This window comes from Eschrichtius robustus, chromosome 4 (genome assembly GCF_028021215.1).
Source record: "Eschrichtius robustus isolate mEscRob2 chromosome 4, mEscRob2.pri, whole genome shotgun sequence".
NCBI lineage: Eukaryota > Metazoa > Chordata > Mammalia > Artiodactyla > Eschrichtiidae > Eschrichtius > Eschrichtius robustus.
The window spans coordinates 58272352-58292037 of NC_090827.1; the positions used below are offsets into that span (position 1 = coordinate 58272352).

The window sequence follows — 19686 nt, forward strand, 5'->3', positions numbered from 1 at the left end:
TATATACATGTATAATGGAATCACTTTGCTGTACAGTAGAAATTAACACATTGTAAATCAACTATTCTTCAATAAAACAAATTTTTAAAAAAATATACAGAAGAATGTCCTATTTTAGGCTATGCATATAAATTATGCATATAAAATATTTGCATATTTTATATGCAAATAAAAGTGTTATGATGAATGAAGTGTTATGATGTCTGCAACTTAAAGTGGTTTAGAAAATATAAAAGAATATCTACTATTTTCTCTAAGCAAACTACTTATACTAGTTTTTCTAAGCAAATGTGACAAAATTGGTGAATCTAGGTGATGAGTATATAGGTGTTTGTTATACTATTCTTTCAACCTTTCCATTCATTTAAAATTTTCCAAAATAAAAAACTGAGGAAAAAGATATGCTGACATTGAGGGTATTTAAAAATAAGAGCTTAAGCTCTTTCAAGTAAGAGCTTAACTAAGCTTTATTAAGCAATAAATTCCAAGAAAATGTGTAATGTTTCATTATTTTCTTACCTAAAATGTTATGTGATTTAATTTCTCTTTAGATTTTCTTTTCTAAAGTGCTATGAACCAAGGAGTCCCCAATGCTCTAAGATAAAATGAAGACAGATCATCAAGATTCCTGATTTTATGGTGTTTCAGAAAATATTACAGTGAAAAGTCATTTTCAAAAGCTTGTATGTACATGTATACTTGAATTACTTTGAAGTGAAAAATTAAAACAGAAAAAGTTGATTGGACATAATCCTATAGAGATTTTGTAAGCATTTAAGAATAAAAATATGTAGATGTTTTAATTGTGTAAATATAAAAGCTGGTATGCAGAAGTCATTCTTCTTTGTACTTATTCATTTTTAATGTTCTATAAAGTGAAATGTGAAGTAATATTTCCCTAGATAAATGGTTTTATGTGGATTTCAATCATATTCTAAGTCAAATATCTGCATAAATATCAGCTTCAATAAAAAAAAAAAAAGAAAAAGTTGATTGGAAATATAGCAGGTCACTAAACATTCTTTTGAAAGTGTGGAAAATCCCACTAAGTTTCTGTGCTGACACCAAAGCACTTATAAAGGGGCCAAAACTACAAAAAATGATCTGAAACTGAGTAGATTTTATAGTACACTGCACCCTTTAAAAGGTCCATTGTGCATTATAACACAAATCTACGTTTTTATCCTCAAACTTTATCTAACTTTATTAATCCCAGAAGATTTCTAGGTTAGACTTGATTTGAAAATCAAAGTCTAAAACCCATGAAAACTACAGTAACTATTTCTACATATGTGAGATTCTACTGAACTGGATTCAGACATAAAAGTTAGTTGCTACTTGAAAACATATATACAGAAACATGGGTCAAATTTTATAGGTTCTTTTAGGAGTGTATATAATAGGCCATGAGAGTCATAATTTATTATGGTATGAAATACTATGATAGGTTAAATACATCAAATAGGCACATTCCAAATTTTCCTTTAAACTACAGTTCATGTCCTTTCTTCTTGATAAATGCTCCCTACTACAAGTCCTAATGTACCGTATTTTACAGCTGTAGAATTTTTTTCCTAGTGAAAAGTTCTATGTCTTGATCTCCACCACTCTCAGCAAATGAAACCTAACAACAACACTATCACCTTTGATTTTAAAATATGTGAAGCAGTCAATATTAACAAAAGTGAAAGAAGGAAGAGAGAGAGAACATTTTAGTTTTTGACAAATATAATGATATTATGTGTGCCTCTGTAAAATGGGAAAGTCAACATTAATAGAAACTTGGAAAGAACTTTTACCTTATAATAAAGGACAAGTTAAGAAAACCAGTCAACAGTGGGACTGGCTTACAATTACACTTACAAGTGATCTCGAAACGTAGGCTGGAGGCCAAGATTCTTAAATCAAACAAGCAGTCTATCAGTGAGAAAAAACAAAGCATGTTTCTGAGAGCCTCCCAGCTGACATAAAATGGATTTGTGGTATGTTATACAATACTAACAGACACCCTTTGAAAATTACTTCAAAGTCTTCATTCTGGCAGGTTTCTGCTATAATATCTGGACACTGTTTAGTTTTTTTGTGTAATGTCAAAATATACACCTGACTAAGCATTCCTATAATGAATAAAGGACAAGATTCTTAATTCTGACTCTCATTTTGTGAAATCCCAGGAATGAAAATTTTCACTTTCAATATTACTTCTAAGGACTGTTTGAAAAGTTTAGTGTAAATTAAATTTTTATAAAATAAAATATTGATTCACCATATATAATATATATTTTTTAAGGGTGTTTAGGTTGTAACATTTCTGGAAGGACAAGATGAAACTATTAATAGGAGTTCCATAAGAAAACAATGCAGAGAGATGGGATTTAGTGTTCCCTTATACATTTTTGTAAACCGCTTGAATTTAACCAAGTGAATACATTAATTTGAAAAATTTTAAATGTCAACAGGTTTATCTGGGCAGCAGAATTATAACTATGACATTGTTTTCTAAATACTAAACTCAGATTAATCATTTGTAAATTATCTAATTACTACCTGAAATTAAACTGCTATTTAGAATATATATACTGAGACACATTATGTCTCAATTTCATTTTTTGAGAATCTGCCTTAGTTTCATTTCTATTTCGTGGAAAGAGTCATAATTTAAATTTTTTAAAAACTTAAGGTCCAGTTGAAGAAATGTGCTTTTTCTCCCCTGTAAACCTTTATTTTTAGTTTTATGCTTTAAGACATTTCCCTTGAACCTGATCACTTAGCAACTCACTTTTATCCCAACCAACTTATTCTTCATGCCAAGAGAGAAAATAAATGGTGATTGCATAACAGCAATATAAGAGACTGAAAAATAAAATATTCCAATAATAGTCTGTTCTGTCAGCATGATGTTCAATATATCATCTGAATGACATTTTCACTGATATGAGTATTTTATCTGATAGTGCATGTAGACATAAACAATTTCATGAATATGTAAACTACAGGTACAAATGGTAGGAAAGATTAAGAAGGAAACTAATTTACCTGCAAGTAATGCGGACAAATGTTAGATACTGGTTGGCTATAAGAGCATTAGTAAAGTTCTGATATACAAAGGCATTAGTGGTTGAGTTCTAATAACCAAGATGCTAATCCTCAAGTCAGATAATTAAGAAAGATCATTCAACTGATTGTATTTATCACTTTGATACAGAAGAAAAACCAGCTTAAACTACTCAAGATTAATTTCACATTACAGCAGTATTAGAACTGGATCCTGAAGCAATGTGGCAGTACAGAATTATAACAAGGGAATTCTAGGTGATTTAACTAAAGTAAGATAGTCTCTCCCATACAAGCAAATAAAAACACAAAACTAATATATTTCACTCTCCCTCAAAACATCTTTCTAGATTAGGAGTCAGCAAAACTTTTCTCTAAAGATCCAGACAGTAAATATTTTAAGCTTTGTAGGTCACATATAATCTCTGCAAACTCTTTGTTTTGCTTGTTTTTTAAAACTGTAAAGACGATTCTTAGGTCACAGGTTATAAAAAAAAAACAGGCCACAACTGGATTTGGTCCATGGCCGTACATGGGTTTGTTGACCCTGCTCTGGATAGGCCCCTTTTATCCAAAATGAGGCGGACCCTGAATGGGCATGTAAAGCTGTCAGTGCCCCTTCATCTGCACACTCATCCTAAATCCAATCCTTGTATCATATAGGTGGCAACAACAGAAACAAAGCAACAACAAAAATAAACCTTTAGTATTTCCAACTATATAATAAGAATAACATCACTCGTGGAAATCACCAACTTTTAAGGAAGATATATTACTTTGCTTTGAAATCTTTTAAAAAAAATCTGTTACCTCTGATAATTATAAAAATAAATATTTTTATGGAATAGTTATATTGTATTAGATACAACTGTAGATAGATTTTTATTCCTTTTTCAACAACTTTATTGAGGTATACTTGATAACTTTATAGAGGTATATTTTGCCTATTATGTTATTCACCATTTTCTAATTTATAATTCAATGATTTTTTAGTACGTTTATCAACCAACACCATAAATCAGTTTTAAAACTGATGATCCCTGAGGCACATTTACTGTTAATGCCTGTTTCCTCCCACCCCCTCGCCCCAGGCAACCACTAATCTACTTTTTGTCTTTATAGTTTCACCCTTTTTTTCGACATTTCACATAAATGTGGTTTCTGCATCTGCTTTCTTTCACTAAGCATAATGTTTTTGAGGTTCATCCACATCATAGCATATATCCATAGTTTGTTCCTTCTTATTGCTAAACAGTATTCCAAGGGATATGTTGCACATTCTTAAAGTGTCAATTTATTAAGTTTTGACATATGTATACACTCAAACCATCACCAGTCAGGATAACAAACATGTCAATCATCCCCAAAATTCCTTGTGCTCCTTTGTAATCCCTCCTCCCCACCCCATCCCAGCCACCTTGTCCCCAAGGCAACTACCAGTCTAGTTTTTGTCACTATACATTACTTTGCATTTGCCAGAATTTTACATAACTGGAATCACACAGTATGTACTCTTTTTTTTCTGACTTCTTTCATTCAGCATGATTTTTAAAATATTCATTCATGTTAAAGCATGCATCAACTGTTTCTTTTTATTACTGTATTAAAGAATATTCAATTGTATAGACATAACAAAGTTTGTTTATACATTCACCTGTCAATGGACACGTGAAATGTTTCTGGGTTTTGGCTATTACAAATAAATCTGATATATTTGTTTACAAATCTTCGCATAACCATATGTTTCCATTTCTCCTGAGTAAATATCTAAATGTGAAGTAGTGGGATCATATAGTAGGTGGGTATTAAACTTCTTAATCTACCAAACTGTTTGCCAAAGAAGTTGCATCATTTTACATTCCCACAGCAGCATATGAACATTCCAGTCGCTCCACATCCTCACCAACATTGGTATGATCAGTCTTTTTAATTTTAGTCATTCCAATAGATGTGTAATGATATCTCACTGTGATTTTAATTTGTATTTCCTTAACAACTACAATAATGTTGAGCATCTTTCAATGTGTTTGTCATTTGTCTGCCATGCGTTTGTCATCCCTTAGTGAGGTGTGTTCAAATCTTTTGATTTTTAAAACTGGATTGTTTTATTGTTGAGTTTTAAGAGTTCTTTATATATCGTGGATTTATCAGACAGATGATTTACAAATATTTTATCCCAATCTGCAATTTACCTTTTCATTCTCTTAACAGTATCTTTTAAAGAGAAAAAGCTTTTAATTTTTAAAAAGTACAATTTATCAAGCTGTTCTTTTGTGGATCACGCTGTTGGTGTCATATCTAAGAAATTATTCCCTGACCCAACATTTTCTTCTAGAAGTTTTATAATTTTAAGCTTTACATTTAGGTCTTTGACACATTTTGAGGTAATTATATATGGTATGAAGTGTGGATCAAAGTTCATTTTATCAGATACAGATATCTAACTGTTCCAGTGCCGTTTGTTGAAAAGACTTGTTTCGCCATTAAAAATGCTTTTGCATCTTGTTTTAAATCAGTTGTCCATATGCGTTTTGTCCTTTTTTTTTTTTTTGGACTCTCTATTCTACTCCATTGATTGTTTTGTCTCTTTTGACATCAACATCACATTGTCTTAATTCCTGTAGCTTTATAAATCTTGAAATCAGATAGACCTCCAACTTTGTCCTTTGTTAAAGATGTTTCGGCTAGTCTAGATCCTTTGTATTTTCACATGAATTTTAGAATCATGTCAATTCTACAAAAAACCTTAATGGGATTTTGACTGAGAATGTACTGCATCTATACATTACTTTGGGGATAACTGACACCTTAACAATATTAAGTTTACTAATCCCTGAACATAGTTCATTCCATCATTTATTTAGATCTTCTTTATTTAATTTCTCTCCACTATGTTTTGAAGTTTCCAGTGTATGGATCTTTCACATCTTTTGTCAGATTTATCCCTAAGTATTTCATATTTTCTAATACCACTATAAATGGCATTCCTTACTTTTAAATTTTAATTTGTAAATGTTCATTGCTGTTATATAGAAGCAAACTGATTTCTGTATATTGATCTTGTATCCTTCAACTTACTTAACTCACTTCCTTGTTCTAGTAACTAGATCATGTCATCTTTTGAAAAATAAGTTTTACTTCTTCCTTTCTAATCTGATGCCTCTTTTTTTTGCCTGACTACACTACTTAGAATCCCTAGATTAATGTTGAACAGAAGTGATGAGAGTGGATATCCTTATCTTGTTCCTGATCTTAGGAGGAGAGCATTCAGCCTTTCATCACTATGATATCAGCTGTTGCTTTTTCTTAGATGCCCTTTATCTGGTTGAGGACATTAACTTCTATTCCTAGTTTGCTGAGACATTTTAGTCAGGAACAAGTGTTGGATTCTGTCAAATGTTTTCTCTGTATCTACTGAGATGATCACATGACTTTTGATTTTTAGTTTGTTAATGTGGTAAATTATAATGATTGATTGTTGAATGTTAAACTAACCTTGAATTCCTAGGATAAGCCCTACTCGGTCATGATATGCTATTCTTTTTATACATTGCTGGATTCTATTTGCTAAAGTTTAGTTTATAATTTTAATATCTACATTCATGAATGATGCTGGACTGTGATTTCCTTTGTCTGGTTTTGGTATCAAGGTGATGCTAATCGCTTTAGGTGGGAGAGTAAATCAGGTCCCTGTTACTCCATCTTAGCCAGAAGTAGAATTCTGTTTAATAGTTATTAGGTCATTATCTCATCTACTCCTTCCCAATCTAGAAAGTATATATCATTATCAACATCATTTTACATGTAGGGAAAATGGGGAATGGGGAAAAACTGAGGCTCAGAGAGCAAGGTAACACAGTTCTAATCTGGAACTAGGATTTGAATCCACACATATGAATCTAAAACCCCTTCTCTTAACCTCCTACTATACTATACTATTTAAATAGTACTCAGGGGCTTCCCTGGTGGCGCAGTGGTTGAGAATCTGCCTGCCAATGCAGGGGACACGGGTTCGAGCCCTGGTCTGGGAAGATCCCACGTGCCGCGGAGCAGCTGGGCCCGTGAGCCACAATTACTGAGCCTGCGCGTCTGGAGCCTGTGCTCCGCAACAAGGGAGGCCGCGATAGTGAGAGGCGCGCGCACCGCGATGAAGAGTGGCCCCCACTTGCCACAACTAGAGAAAGCCCTCCCACAGAAACGAAGACCCAACACAGCCATAAATAAATAAATAAATAAAAATTTAAATAAATAAATAAATAAATAAATAGTACTCAGAAAAGATTCTCTTGAGGCACACAGATTAATTTCTTTTTCATTAAGAAAAAGCATTATATCTCTAAAAGACCCAGGTAGTCTGGTCTGGAGCCCATGTCTTAATCACTATGGTATTTGTTAAAAAGAATGAATGAGATGCCATGGTTTCTTAGACACTGAGTTAGGATCTATATAAACTATTAACTACTCAATATACTGAAAACATTACTTAAGAACAAAGATACATCTAGGAAGAAAGAGTCTTATAAAGATACTTTACAGACCTAAACAGTCCAACTAAAACAGTAACAATAGGTGTTATCATTCTAAAATTTTATTTAATCTTTGATACCACATTGTGAAATAGATATTACTATATAAATTTTACAGATGAGGAAATTTGAGACACAACAACATTAAGAAACTTGTTTGGGAGGAGGGGCAATATAGGAGTAAGGGGTTAAGAGGTACAAACTATTATGTATAAAATAAGCTACCAGGATATATTGTACAACATGGGGAACGTAAACAATATTTTATAATAACTATAAATGGATTATAACTTCTAAAAATTGTGAGTCACTATATTGTACACCTGTAACTTATATAATATTGTACATCAACCATACTTCAATTAAAGAAACATTTAAAAAAAAAGAAAAGAAACTTGTCTAAAATCTGCCATCCCTTAAGTAGCAGAACAGGTATTCAAGCCCAAGTCTCTACAGCTCTAGAATAGTCTCTTAAAATTTGTATTTGGTTTTCTGTTTGTGTTTCACATTGCCATGTTGCCATCCCTGAGAAACAAGACACACTGCCAAGGGCCTTTTGGGAACAAGGAAATTCCAACATCAGATTCAAGCAGAGCTCAACGCCAACTGAATTAGAGCTAAGCTTTGATGATAATGAAGGCGATGGGGGGTTTCCCAATCCCTGACTGGATTAAACTTGCTTTGCCCCCTTTCTAAAGCAAGTTTTCCTTCCATAAAACTAGATAAGTTCCTTTTATATATTTCTGATGATTTACAATAGGCACAGCTCAATGAGTTTGGACTGCTAGTGGTGGGCTATAATGCAGAATTGCTCTCAGGAGTAGGATGGGAGGAGGAATAATAGCTCTTCAAATAACTACAGTCATGAGGCAAAACAGGCTAAAGAGCCTGGACTCTTGAGGAGACTCCCAAGGTTTAAATACCAAGTATGCCTCATACTAGCTGTGAGACACTGGAAAAATTACTTAACCTCTTTGGGCTTCCATTCCTTCATCTAAAAATTAGGGATGATAACTTACCTCTTATAGGGTTCAGGATTAAAACACAGAATATATGAAAAATGTCTGGAATAGTGCCTAGCACTTGGTAGGCACTGTTTAAATTTGCCTAACAATATTATTATTACTCCTATAGTTACTGCACAGGAAAAAATTACATACATTAAATAGGCACGTTAGAAATTCTGTAGGATTAAGAAATATTAGCAAAAAACTATATCTTTTGAAACACAGTCCTATAAAAATCTGATTTATCTATATTAGTGTCCCAAAAATGGCTTTGGAAATTAATTTCCAGCATCTTCTATAAGTGGGCAAACAGCTTTTAAAACACAAGCAGGAAAAAAAAAAAACAAAAAAAACCAAAACAACACAAGCAGGGATAATCAGAAACAATTCATTAAAATAAAGCAAGTTACTCAATTCCATTAAAGTAGTATTAAATACTTACTATGGACTCAGCATTATGCAATACTCTATAAGGTACATGTAAGATCTAGACCCAACTCCCAAAATGCTTAAAATATTAGCAAAAATAATATAGAATAGACTAATAAGGCAAAGTACAAGTAAATGTCAGAGAGTGGCACATAACTCTAGAAAAGAAGGAATTCTAAAGCACTACTAAAATTTATGAATTCAACCTATAAAAAAAAAAATCTATGTATATATTTAGTGCCACTCCTAATGCTACTGACAAGGACAAGTTCAAAGGGCTGGTATGTTATAAGTTATTAATGAATCACTTAAGCAAAAAATAAAAGGGGTTACTGAATAATTTTCACTGTAACTTACTGTTGCTATTTTGGTCTCCAGAAAGTTCTCCCTTTCTTCATCTACCTTAATTTCATGTCCAGTTTTAAATAATTCAAGCATTTTGGGGATGTCTCGGCCAATGGAATCTGGTTAGAAAAGGAGAAAATCCAAAGTTATCACTACATCTAAACAAGTAGCAAAAATTACTGAATAAGAGAAACATTCAACCAAGTTAAGATATAAAAAATGATTTCTGGCAGATAGACTTTAGGGTGGCCCAATTCCTGGTGTTCATGCCTTTGTGTGATCCCTTCCCCTTGCATATGGATAAGGGTTGCAACGTGCTTCTAAGCAAGAGACAGTATGATTATGCATACCTGATTACATTACATAAAACTGCAATGCCTATCTTGGAGGAGTCTCTCTTCCTACTGGCTTTGAAGAAGCAAGCTACAATGTTGTGAGGTAGCATATGGAGAGAGCCATGGGTCAAGAAACTGAGATCCTCAGTCTAGAAACCTGCAAGGAACTGGATTCTGCCAAAAAGCCACATGAATCTGGAAGGGAACTTTCTCCAGTCAAGTCTCAGATAAAATCACAGCCCCAGCTGACACCTTGATTGTAGCTTTATGAGACCCTGAAGCAGAGAATCTAGCTTAGCTGTATACATATTCCTGACACACAGAAGCTGAGATAGTAAATGTGTGTTGTTTTAAGCCACTAAATTTGTGATATTATTGTTGTACAGTAATAAATAACTAATAAATAAGTATATACAATGATGATGCTTATACTTTAGAAACACTGATGACAAATTAAAATAAAACCTATAAAATAACCCATGATAAAAGCTGACAGTAGAGTCTTGAAATCTTTGAAGAACTTTTTACTTACCTTTGTGTGAAATTTGTCTGACCTGCCTTACCATAAAGAAAGGAAGGAACTAGAAAAGTAGCAAGATCTAGCAGTAGAAATAATATCTCAGTTGAGTGGTACAATCTGGAAGCAGCTCATTGCTGCACAAATGGTTACAGAAGCTGGCAGGAAGAAAGAGTTAAGAATTGAGACTTTATTGGATTCTAATGTCACTTTGTCCTCCATTAGGGTGGAAAAAAAGATGCAACTGAATAAAGAAAGGAGAAAAAAGGAATCAAGGTAAAAACTAAGAATTTTCAAAGGATCATGGAGGAGACTCCAAACGTAAACTATACCTTCCTAATCTTTAATCATTAACATTTTAACTCAAATTCAACACATAAAAATATATATATATATTTTTTAGTTTTACTTTAAACTTATTTTAAATTTATTTTTTATTGAAGGACAGTTGAATTACAATGTTGTGTTAATTACTGCTCTACAGCAAAGTGACTCAGTTATACATATATATATTCTTTTTCACATTCTCTTCCATTATGGTTTATCACAGGATATTGGATATAGTTCCCTGTGCTGTACAGTAGGACCTTGTTGTTTATCCATTCTATATATACCAGTTTGCATCCGCTAATCCCAAACTTCCAATCCAACCCTCTCCCATCCCCCTCCCTCTTGGCAACCACCAGTCTACTCTCTATGTCCCTGATTCTGTTTCTGTTTCACAGATAGGTTCATTTGTGTCATATTTTAGATTCCACATATAAGTGATATCATATGGTATTTGTCTTTCTCTTTCTGACTTACTTCACTTAGTATGATAATCTCTAGTTGCATACATACTTCTAATATTCTACAATACCATAACTTAACCTGAAAAAATTTCAATTTTGTACCTAGAAAATGTGATTTATTTGAAGGGTAAGAAATACAATAAGGAACATACCACTAGAGACACACCACTCTCAGTGTGTCTCCAGCAGCTCTTCCCATGATAAGTCAATATGAAAATCTCATTATATGCAGCCACTGTGGAAAACAGTATGGAGGTTCCTCAAAAAACTAAAATTAGAATTACCATATGATCCAGCAATCCCACTCCTGGGCATATATCCAGACAAAACTATAATTCAAAAAAATACATGGGGACTTCCCTGGTGGCACAGTGGTTAAGAATCCACCTCCCAATGCAGGGGACACAGGTTCAAGCCCTGTTCCAGGAAGATCCCACATGCTGCAGAGCAACTAAGCCCGTGCACCACAACTACTGAAGCCCGCACACCCTAGAGCCCGTGCTCTGCAACAAGAGAAGCCACCACAGTGAGAAGCCTGCACACCACAACGAAGACTAGCCCCCACTCGCCGCAACTAGAGAAAGCCCGCGTGCAGCAATGAAGACCCAACGCTGCCAAAAAGAAACCAAAAAAAAAACAAAAAAACACCACCATAATGAGAAATCCAGTTATAATGGGAAGTGGAGATTAATATTTTATATATGATGGTTACAGAAGGCTTCTCTGTTTAAGGTGATATTTGAATAAGAATGTGAGCCAGGCAAATTAGCAAAGAGCATTACAGACAGATGGGACAATGAGTCCAAAGACCTGAGAAAGAAGAACACTTAGTGCATAAAAAGAAGGGCAAAGAGGCCACTATGGCTGGAGTAAGGGAAATGAAGGAGAGCAACAGAACCAGCTGTAATATATCAATAATTCATCTATAATAATTATAATCATACCTAATCATCATTGAAGTCTTTCACACATAAACAGTTTTTAAACTAACACATGAGAGAGGGAAATTTAGAAATATTTCAAATTGGTTACACTGCAAAACTTCCCTGTGTTTTAGCATTTTTCTTTATATAATCAAATTGTATCAATAATGCAAGCAATACTCTGAAGTACAGCATGTCAATCTATGAGTTAAAAATAATTTACATTAGATTTCAATAATTTTATATCCATTACTCTCAAATATGATACAATACCAACTTCCATACAGAAAGCAGTGTCCTACTCAGTAGATGTGAATACTCTTTGGACAAGTCTGCTGGAATATCCTTTTGACAAGACTCCAACTGGAGCACTGATGTTCAATCCTAAGAACTATGTGTTAAGAGGAACACACAGTAGTGGGTTCCAGTTTTCTAATCATATCCCTTACCTGCCAACAACTTAGTATGCTTTAAAAGAATTCAACTATTTCCCATATGCCATAGTACCTACTATGGCTTAATATGCATAATAGAAAACTGATTCCATTAAGTCAAGATATTTTTCATACTAGTATTTTTTGTTTAGTAAATGCTAAAAAATAAGATTAGGAATAAAGAAAATCAAAAAATATCAATAAGATATATCTATATTAGATATGAAAGAATTTCAGAGGGCATTTGTATTGTGGAGAAAAAAAAGCTAAGTTGACAAGCAAAATGAAGGCCAATTTCTTCCAAGAAATTTTAAAAAGCAAGTTTTAAATGTCTTTTTTTAATGAGATAAAAAAGAAATACTCAGAAAACAAGCCAAATGTGCACTGGAAAAACAGAGAACTTGCCTATAGTTACGTAAGCAATTAAAATAAAACAAATAAAACTGCAGCATTAAACATGCTGCAAAATGTGCACATTCAATCCAGCCAGTTGGTTACACCCACTCCCACTAAAAAAACAAAATGTAAGATAAAATGGGAAACTAATGAGCTCAGCTGCAGGGGCTTGTTTGTTTGTTTTTTAATTCCATCCATTTGCTCAAAACGTAATTTCTATTTTACCCTTACGTCTTTCGTTGGATGTAAGGGGAATCAAATATTCCTAAACAAGATTCTGAATAAGCTCTAAAAATGCATAATACAAGCTTCATTTGTTCTAATGCACATCTGGCATATTCTGTTTTTACATTTTTGACAGGTTAATCATTTGTCATGTTTAAAGAACACAAATGTTTTGCCAGTGCTGTTAAGCAGATCATGTGGGGCTGAAAAGAAGTTAGGGAAGGAGAAACGTCTGCCTGGTTTTCCAAGATGATTTGTTAAGCAAATTGGGGGGTGCTGGGCGGGGAGAACATACCTAGGTAACTTGACCATGGTATACACAAGCTATGATTCATTATGAAAGCAGAAACAAAGCCCACTAATAAAAATAAACATTTTCAACAGAAACTTTTCTTATTTGAAATAAAGAAATAAGTTATCTGAAAACCTTTCAGTCCCAAAATTTGCAATGAAAATGGTAATAAAAAACCTCAATGCTAAAGAAAATTGAGGCCAAAAGAGTTACTCAAAGAAGGGATAAAGCAGCAAAGGTGACAAAATTAATTTCTGTGAAAAACCAGTTAACCGTGCAAAGCGAGGAGCGAGCTGAATACAGATATATTCAGTATTCAGTTTCAGTTTTGTTTTTTTTTTTAAATATATCAGCTTACTTTTTTTTTTTTTTTAAACTTTGGGTTTATTTTATTTATTTATTTATTTATTTTTGGCTGTGTTGGGTCTTCGTTTCTGTGCGAGGGTTTTCTCTAGTTGTGGCAAGTAGGGGCCACTCTTCATCGCGGTGCGCGGGCCTCTCATTATCACGGCCTCTCTTGTTGCGGAGCACAGGCTCCAGATGCGCAGGCTCAGTAATTGTGGCTCACGGGCCTAGTTGCTCCGCGGCATGTGGAATCTTCCCAGACCAGGGCTCGAACCCGTGTCCCCTGCATTGGCAGGCAGATTCTCAACCACTGCGCCACCAGGGAAGCCCCAGTTTCAGTTTTAATTGACTATATTTAATATTGTTTGGCTTTGTTGAGCTTGAATTTAATTAGAAAAAAATATGAGAATTATTTTCAAATTCAACTGCAACTCTGGTTTAATTTTTTAAATAATGTTCAATTTCAGGTCCTACTTAGGAAAGAAGGTAAGTGTGCTTCCATGAAAACAAACACTACTGTATTGGAAATCCCTAATAAAAAGTGTCAAACCTCAGTCCAATATCTCAAAAGGATGTGTTATTCAATGCAGGCTATCAAGAATAAACAAAACACTAGTACAACAAAACTGAAGAGTACATTTGAATTTGCTTACAGCATAGAACATGATCTATAATTCAGATGAGCATTAGTGGCTATCATGTATGAAGAATTATCGCAGGATTTTTTTTTAGCTCAACTAGAGTTAAAATTTGAAGACCAATCTACTAAAATAATTTTAAAATACTTGCTCTTTTACCTTATAAAATTTTATTTGAAATAACATCTATCTATAGCATATATCCAGCACCATCTAAAAGAAACAATGTCTGCAAATGAACTTACTTTTCCTCCCAAATCTACTCCCTGTTTCCATTAATGACATGAACTTATTAGGAGAGATCCCAAGGTTTAAATCTCAGCATCATTTGACTCTTCCCTTTCTCTCTCTCAACATGTCCCTTCCTAACTACTTAGTGCAAAGTCCTATTATCTTTGACATCCGTCCTCTTCACACCAGTCTCATTATGAAGACTTTAAACATTACCTTTATTAGTCTCTGGCGATTGCACCTGAACTGGTCTCCCTGCCTCTACGTTTGATTCATGCCAGTACATCTTACAAACTCTTGCTAAATTAAAGCTCTGAAGAATCCCCCACCTTAAAAACTTCTAAGAGATTCCTGCTGAATACAGAATAAAAGTCCAAATTTATTAGGATCTTATTCAAGATTCTGCTCAACATGGCATCAATCTACCTGTCCAACATATTCTCTTTCATTTCAAAGCAGGGGTACCATTCACTACAGCCAAAGAGAACTAACTGATATTTCTGGGATGTAGCCTATAATTTCTAACTTACTTCAGTGTCTATGATTAACAGATTCTTTCCACTTAAAATAATATCCCCCTTAATCTGCTCACCAAATTATTCAAGGTACAGTTTAAATGTCACCCCCTTCAGGGTGCCTTCTCTGATTTCCCCACCTATGTATAAATTCCTCCTCTACTGAACACCTACAGCACCTTGTGAATTTATCATATAATACTTCATACTTTATAACAAGGCTATTTATGTAGCACCCTTACTTCTCTTACTAGGTTTCATAAGGCGGAAATATCCACAAGGGAAAAGCTGCTCAAGGGAAATAACTGCAGAACCATACACAGTAAGCATTCATACATATATGTTGAATGCTAACATAAATGAGCATACATGTTATATTGATAAAGAGGTATAAAATAGTATGATGATAACATACCTAGTGGGTAATATGTTCCACTAATTTAAAACTAGAATATGGCCTAAATTTAAAGATCTGGTATTATAAAGTAACTAGGTCTTCAAATTACATTAAATCACCAATATTAGTGCCAAAGGAAAAAAATGCTAAATCCATATGTTCCTATATAACACAAAACTCAAACACCAGAACATATTATTTATTCTACACATATATTAGCAATTTTGTTTTCTAACTAAACATATATATTAGAAAGTTGTTGATAGCATATTGAAATAGTAAAAGAATTCTCCCTTACTTCGAGTAAGCTTAGGAAATCTTTTTTTCAGTTTCTTCCTTAATGGATTAAGCTCTGGCATTATTTCTGGAACAGCTACATAAAAGTCTGGTTGAATTTCATCATCCAAAATCTAAAAATCAGGGGGGAAAAGATAACCTTAGATTGTATAAAAAGCTTTATCCTTCTAAAAATAAAGTCTAATGTAGCAATAATTTCCCTTATAATTTAGAAAATAGCTATTAAGCACAATTCTTTAATCACAAGGATCATTTGAACACATTTATCAATTATGAAAACCATCAGAAGCAAAACATTTTCTGATGTTTTCTTTTAAAAATAGCCACATCCATTAAAAACAAACAAACAAACAAACATTTAATGGGCTTAATTCTTCCATGGCGTTATGTTAGGCAAAATGTTACAAGCTAGAACATATCACTGATGTGTACACAGCTCATACAGTCTCACAAAGTTGAATTCATATGTCCATCAAAACTGAAGAAATATGTTGAAAATTTTGTAATAGATCACATGTAAAATTAATAACCACTAGCTGCCAAATCACTAGCAACAACACTGCTTTCCTAAATTTGGAGCGTCAGGAGAACTGAATCTATAATTATTTTCACAAAGAATTGAAACCAAAATTCTCTTTGCCTCCAAAAAATAAAAGAGGAGTGGAATGGTCAAAGACAAGTTTACTTATAGTTTATTATCCATACTCTATTTCCATTCTAAGAGCAAAGAAAATAATTTCAATTTTTAAAAGACATTTTAAATTAATTCAGGCAGGCACCCAAAATAATTGTTTTACTCCTACAGTATACTCCATTTAAAAATTCAGTTGATTATAAAATGAAGCAACGTTTTAGAACAATACTGCCTGGGCAACAAATATTTTACCAATGATTTTTTTGCATAAAGTCTTATCACAGTATGTCATTCAAAGCCTTGGTTTGGGGTTACACACTGAACTGTAAAAACCTGGACTCTGGCAAAATTAAGTGTGATTCTGGAATTTTACCTTCCTTTTACTATTTCTTCTTTTTACAAATTCTTTACTCCCTAAACAACATACTGTGCTCCCCTAAACAATAACAACTTACTTTAAAAGAGAACTTAGAACATGCCAAGCATTCTGCTAAGCATCATACGTGGTTTAGTTCATCAAGTCTTTACAATAAATCTACAAAGAAAGTACTATTGACCACACAATCCAGATAAGGAAATGGAGGGCTTAAGGAGGACGAGTCAATCTGTGCACTTTTAAGAGGCAGACCCAGAACTGAAACACAGGCAGTGTGGTTCCAGAACCAGGGCTCTCATCACTAGAAACATGAAAGCAGAGGCAATTTTGAAATGTCAAAGAACTGAATGTGACATTTCTACTCCAACATCTTGTAATACTGAGTCTAAAACATGTTCCTTTGAATTAAATTTAAAATTATGTTTGAAAGTTATGCTATAGTTAACCTTAAGATCATATCATTGAATAATATAAAACTATATGGATGAAAATCATGCTTTAGACACAGTAAAAATGAAACTATTTAAAAATCCCTCAGAACCAAGCATACTTGTGATATTTCAGAAGTACTGTAATTAAAGCAAAATGAATTTAGTAAATAAAGTCTTACCTAAGAAATGACTAAAAGTTCAGTAAATTCATCCTACATTTACCTACTATAAGCACTAAGTAAAATAGTATTGATATTTAAACTAATTAAAAAATAGAAGAATGTGTAAAAAAAAAATTGCAGCCATGATACTATTTACAAAACTGTACTGAATTTACTTCACAACCTGAATACCTTTTGAAAATAAAATGGATGAGTTTTAAAAGATACCAGGGGGTAACCTGCAAGAATATATTCGTTTTGATGCCTCATATAGGTGGCATTTTTCCCTCTAATAATAGATCATCAGTGGGGCACCTAAAGAGAAATTCTGTACCTGTAATATTTTACTTACCAAATAATTTCAAAATGCACCTGGTTTCCTTATTTGGGTTACTTTTTTCAAAATATTTTATTTAATGAACTTAATGATACAGAATACTTTCTGCTCCCATACCATTTCTTTCTTGAGAAGTAACTTGTTACTTAACATTTAAGAAGTGGAGATATCTAACTCCACTGTTGCTATGACAGTTCTATAAGATACTCTTATGTTTGCGGAAGAAAACAGATGGAAGGCAGTACACAAGTTTAATAAGAATAGTTAGTTCTCTGACTCTGGGGTCCAAGCTACACTCTCAAATTCCAAAGAATCTGTGGTATTGTTTATTTTTTAATATTAAAAGAATTTTAATAACCTTACTAAATTAAAATTTATGATACATCAGAGAGAATTGGGTACCACCCTCTGACTTTGACCTAGAAGCTGTATCAAAGTACAATCTCTTCATATTTTCTATTAGTTCTGCTTCCAAAAATAATTCTCGAGATTCCCCTTAAAAATCCAGAATCCACACCAAATTCAGAGAACTACTGGGGTAGAAAAAAACACGCTGCAAGCACTGTTGTGCTTGGTCCAGTTAATGGTCCAGTTAAAACTTCCCCCAAATCAAAATCTGGATACAGGACAAAAGATAAATTTTCAAATCACTTTCTCCCATTCTAAAAACAAAACAATAAGTATTCCACAGTCTAAAGGATTAAATTTAGAAGAGAAGATTTTAGAGAATGTTAGGGAAATCTTTTGTATTTCAGAAATAACTCCCAAAATTCAACAGATGTGCCTCTTCTCCCCACATCCTTTTTTTTTTTTTGGCCATGTGGGATCTTAGTTCCTTCGTCAGTGAAAGTGAGGAGTCCTAACCACTGGACCACCAGAAAATTCCCCTCCCCACCTCTCTAAAAAAAAAAAATGTTATCTTTGTTTCAAATGGGCTCCACAAATTCTTTGTTATTTTCTCAAGGCAGGCTATATAATCATTTTTTTGCCTCCTTGCTAAGCCTACATTACTTGAACTGATGAAGTTGGGGAGGTAAAAGTTAAGAGTAACTAAAAGTACCATATTATAGAGGTCAGACACTATCCTTTGTGATCTACTAAAGCAAATCACACTTTTCACTCCAAGAAAGCAAAACAAATATCTGACCTTCAAAACGTGAATAGAGATATCCATGTGTGCTACCTTTTGTATTTCATCTCAAATCTCACATTCAAAACCAGAAAGAGGCATAGTGCCCTTTCCAGTCTACCCACAGAACTCTCACAAACATATAGGAAGCAAAGAAAAAAGAATCACAATATAAATCAAGCATAGTTAATATCAGAAAGTCTGGATAGTTTTCTCTTAGCTTGATTTTGAGACTCAAAAGAGTAGGAAAATTTTCCCCTGTTCTGTAAAGCTCTACTAACCATTTATCAAACGATATGAACAGAGTGGTTATGTTTCACATGTAATAAATCAATAGATGGCAAAGATAACAGAACAATTTCTATAACTAATGAACATGAAAACAATACTGTACCTTCTGAACCAGATTAGTTCCTCCTGCAAATGCAGCTCCATTTTCTTCTGCTATTTTTATCTCTGATGCATTCTACCAAAACACAATAGTATGAACATCAATCTTTAAGCAAATTCAGTCTGCTTTCAAGTATTTGTCAGAAATAATACCACAGTTCAAAATAAAAACTGTGTGTTTTTTTTTACTTTTAATTGAATGTGCATCAATTTTCAACTAGATGCATCAGAGATATTACATCCAGAACAAGTTTAGTTTAGAGGTGATTAAAGTGTTTCTTGACTTAACATATGAGGAAACACATCAAAATGGCATATTAGGAACCCACCAACTGGTCCTTAGTCTCCAATGCTATCAATACATCATCTTCCAAAAGTAAAAGATTAAAATATATTTAGTTTTGCTAATTTAAATGGAGACACTTTATCAAACCAATATACAAGAGTAAAATTTTTTAAATTTAAGAAACGAGAACCAAAATTTAGCCTATTGTCTGAAAATTCAAAAGAAAAATGCACAGTATTAGGGTT

At 33.3% G+C, this 19686-nt stretch overlaps 1 protein-coding gene across 1 annotated transcript in view; it reads right to left on the minus strand.

The window, feature by feature from the left end:
- Positions 1-19686, minus strand: part of MRPL1 (mitochondrial ribosomal protein L1) — a 57184-nt gene that overhangs the window by 15406 nt on the left and 22092 nt on the right. The window contains exons 5-7 of the mRNA XM_068542137.1: positions 19160-19231; positions 15699-15810; positions 9374-9480 (exon numbers count right to left, since the gene is read on the minus strand). Coding sequence (XP_068398238.1) covers positions 9374-9480; positions 15699-15810; positions 19160-19231 — 291 coding nt within the window. The remainder of the gene's footprint in view (positions 1-9373; positions 9481-15698; positions 15811-19159; positions 19232-19686) is intronic.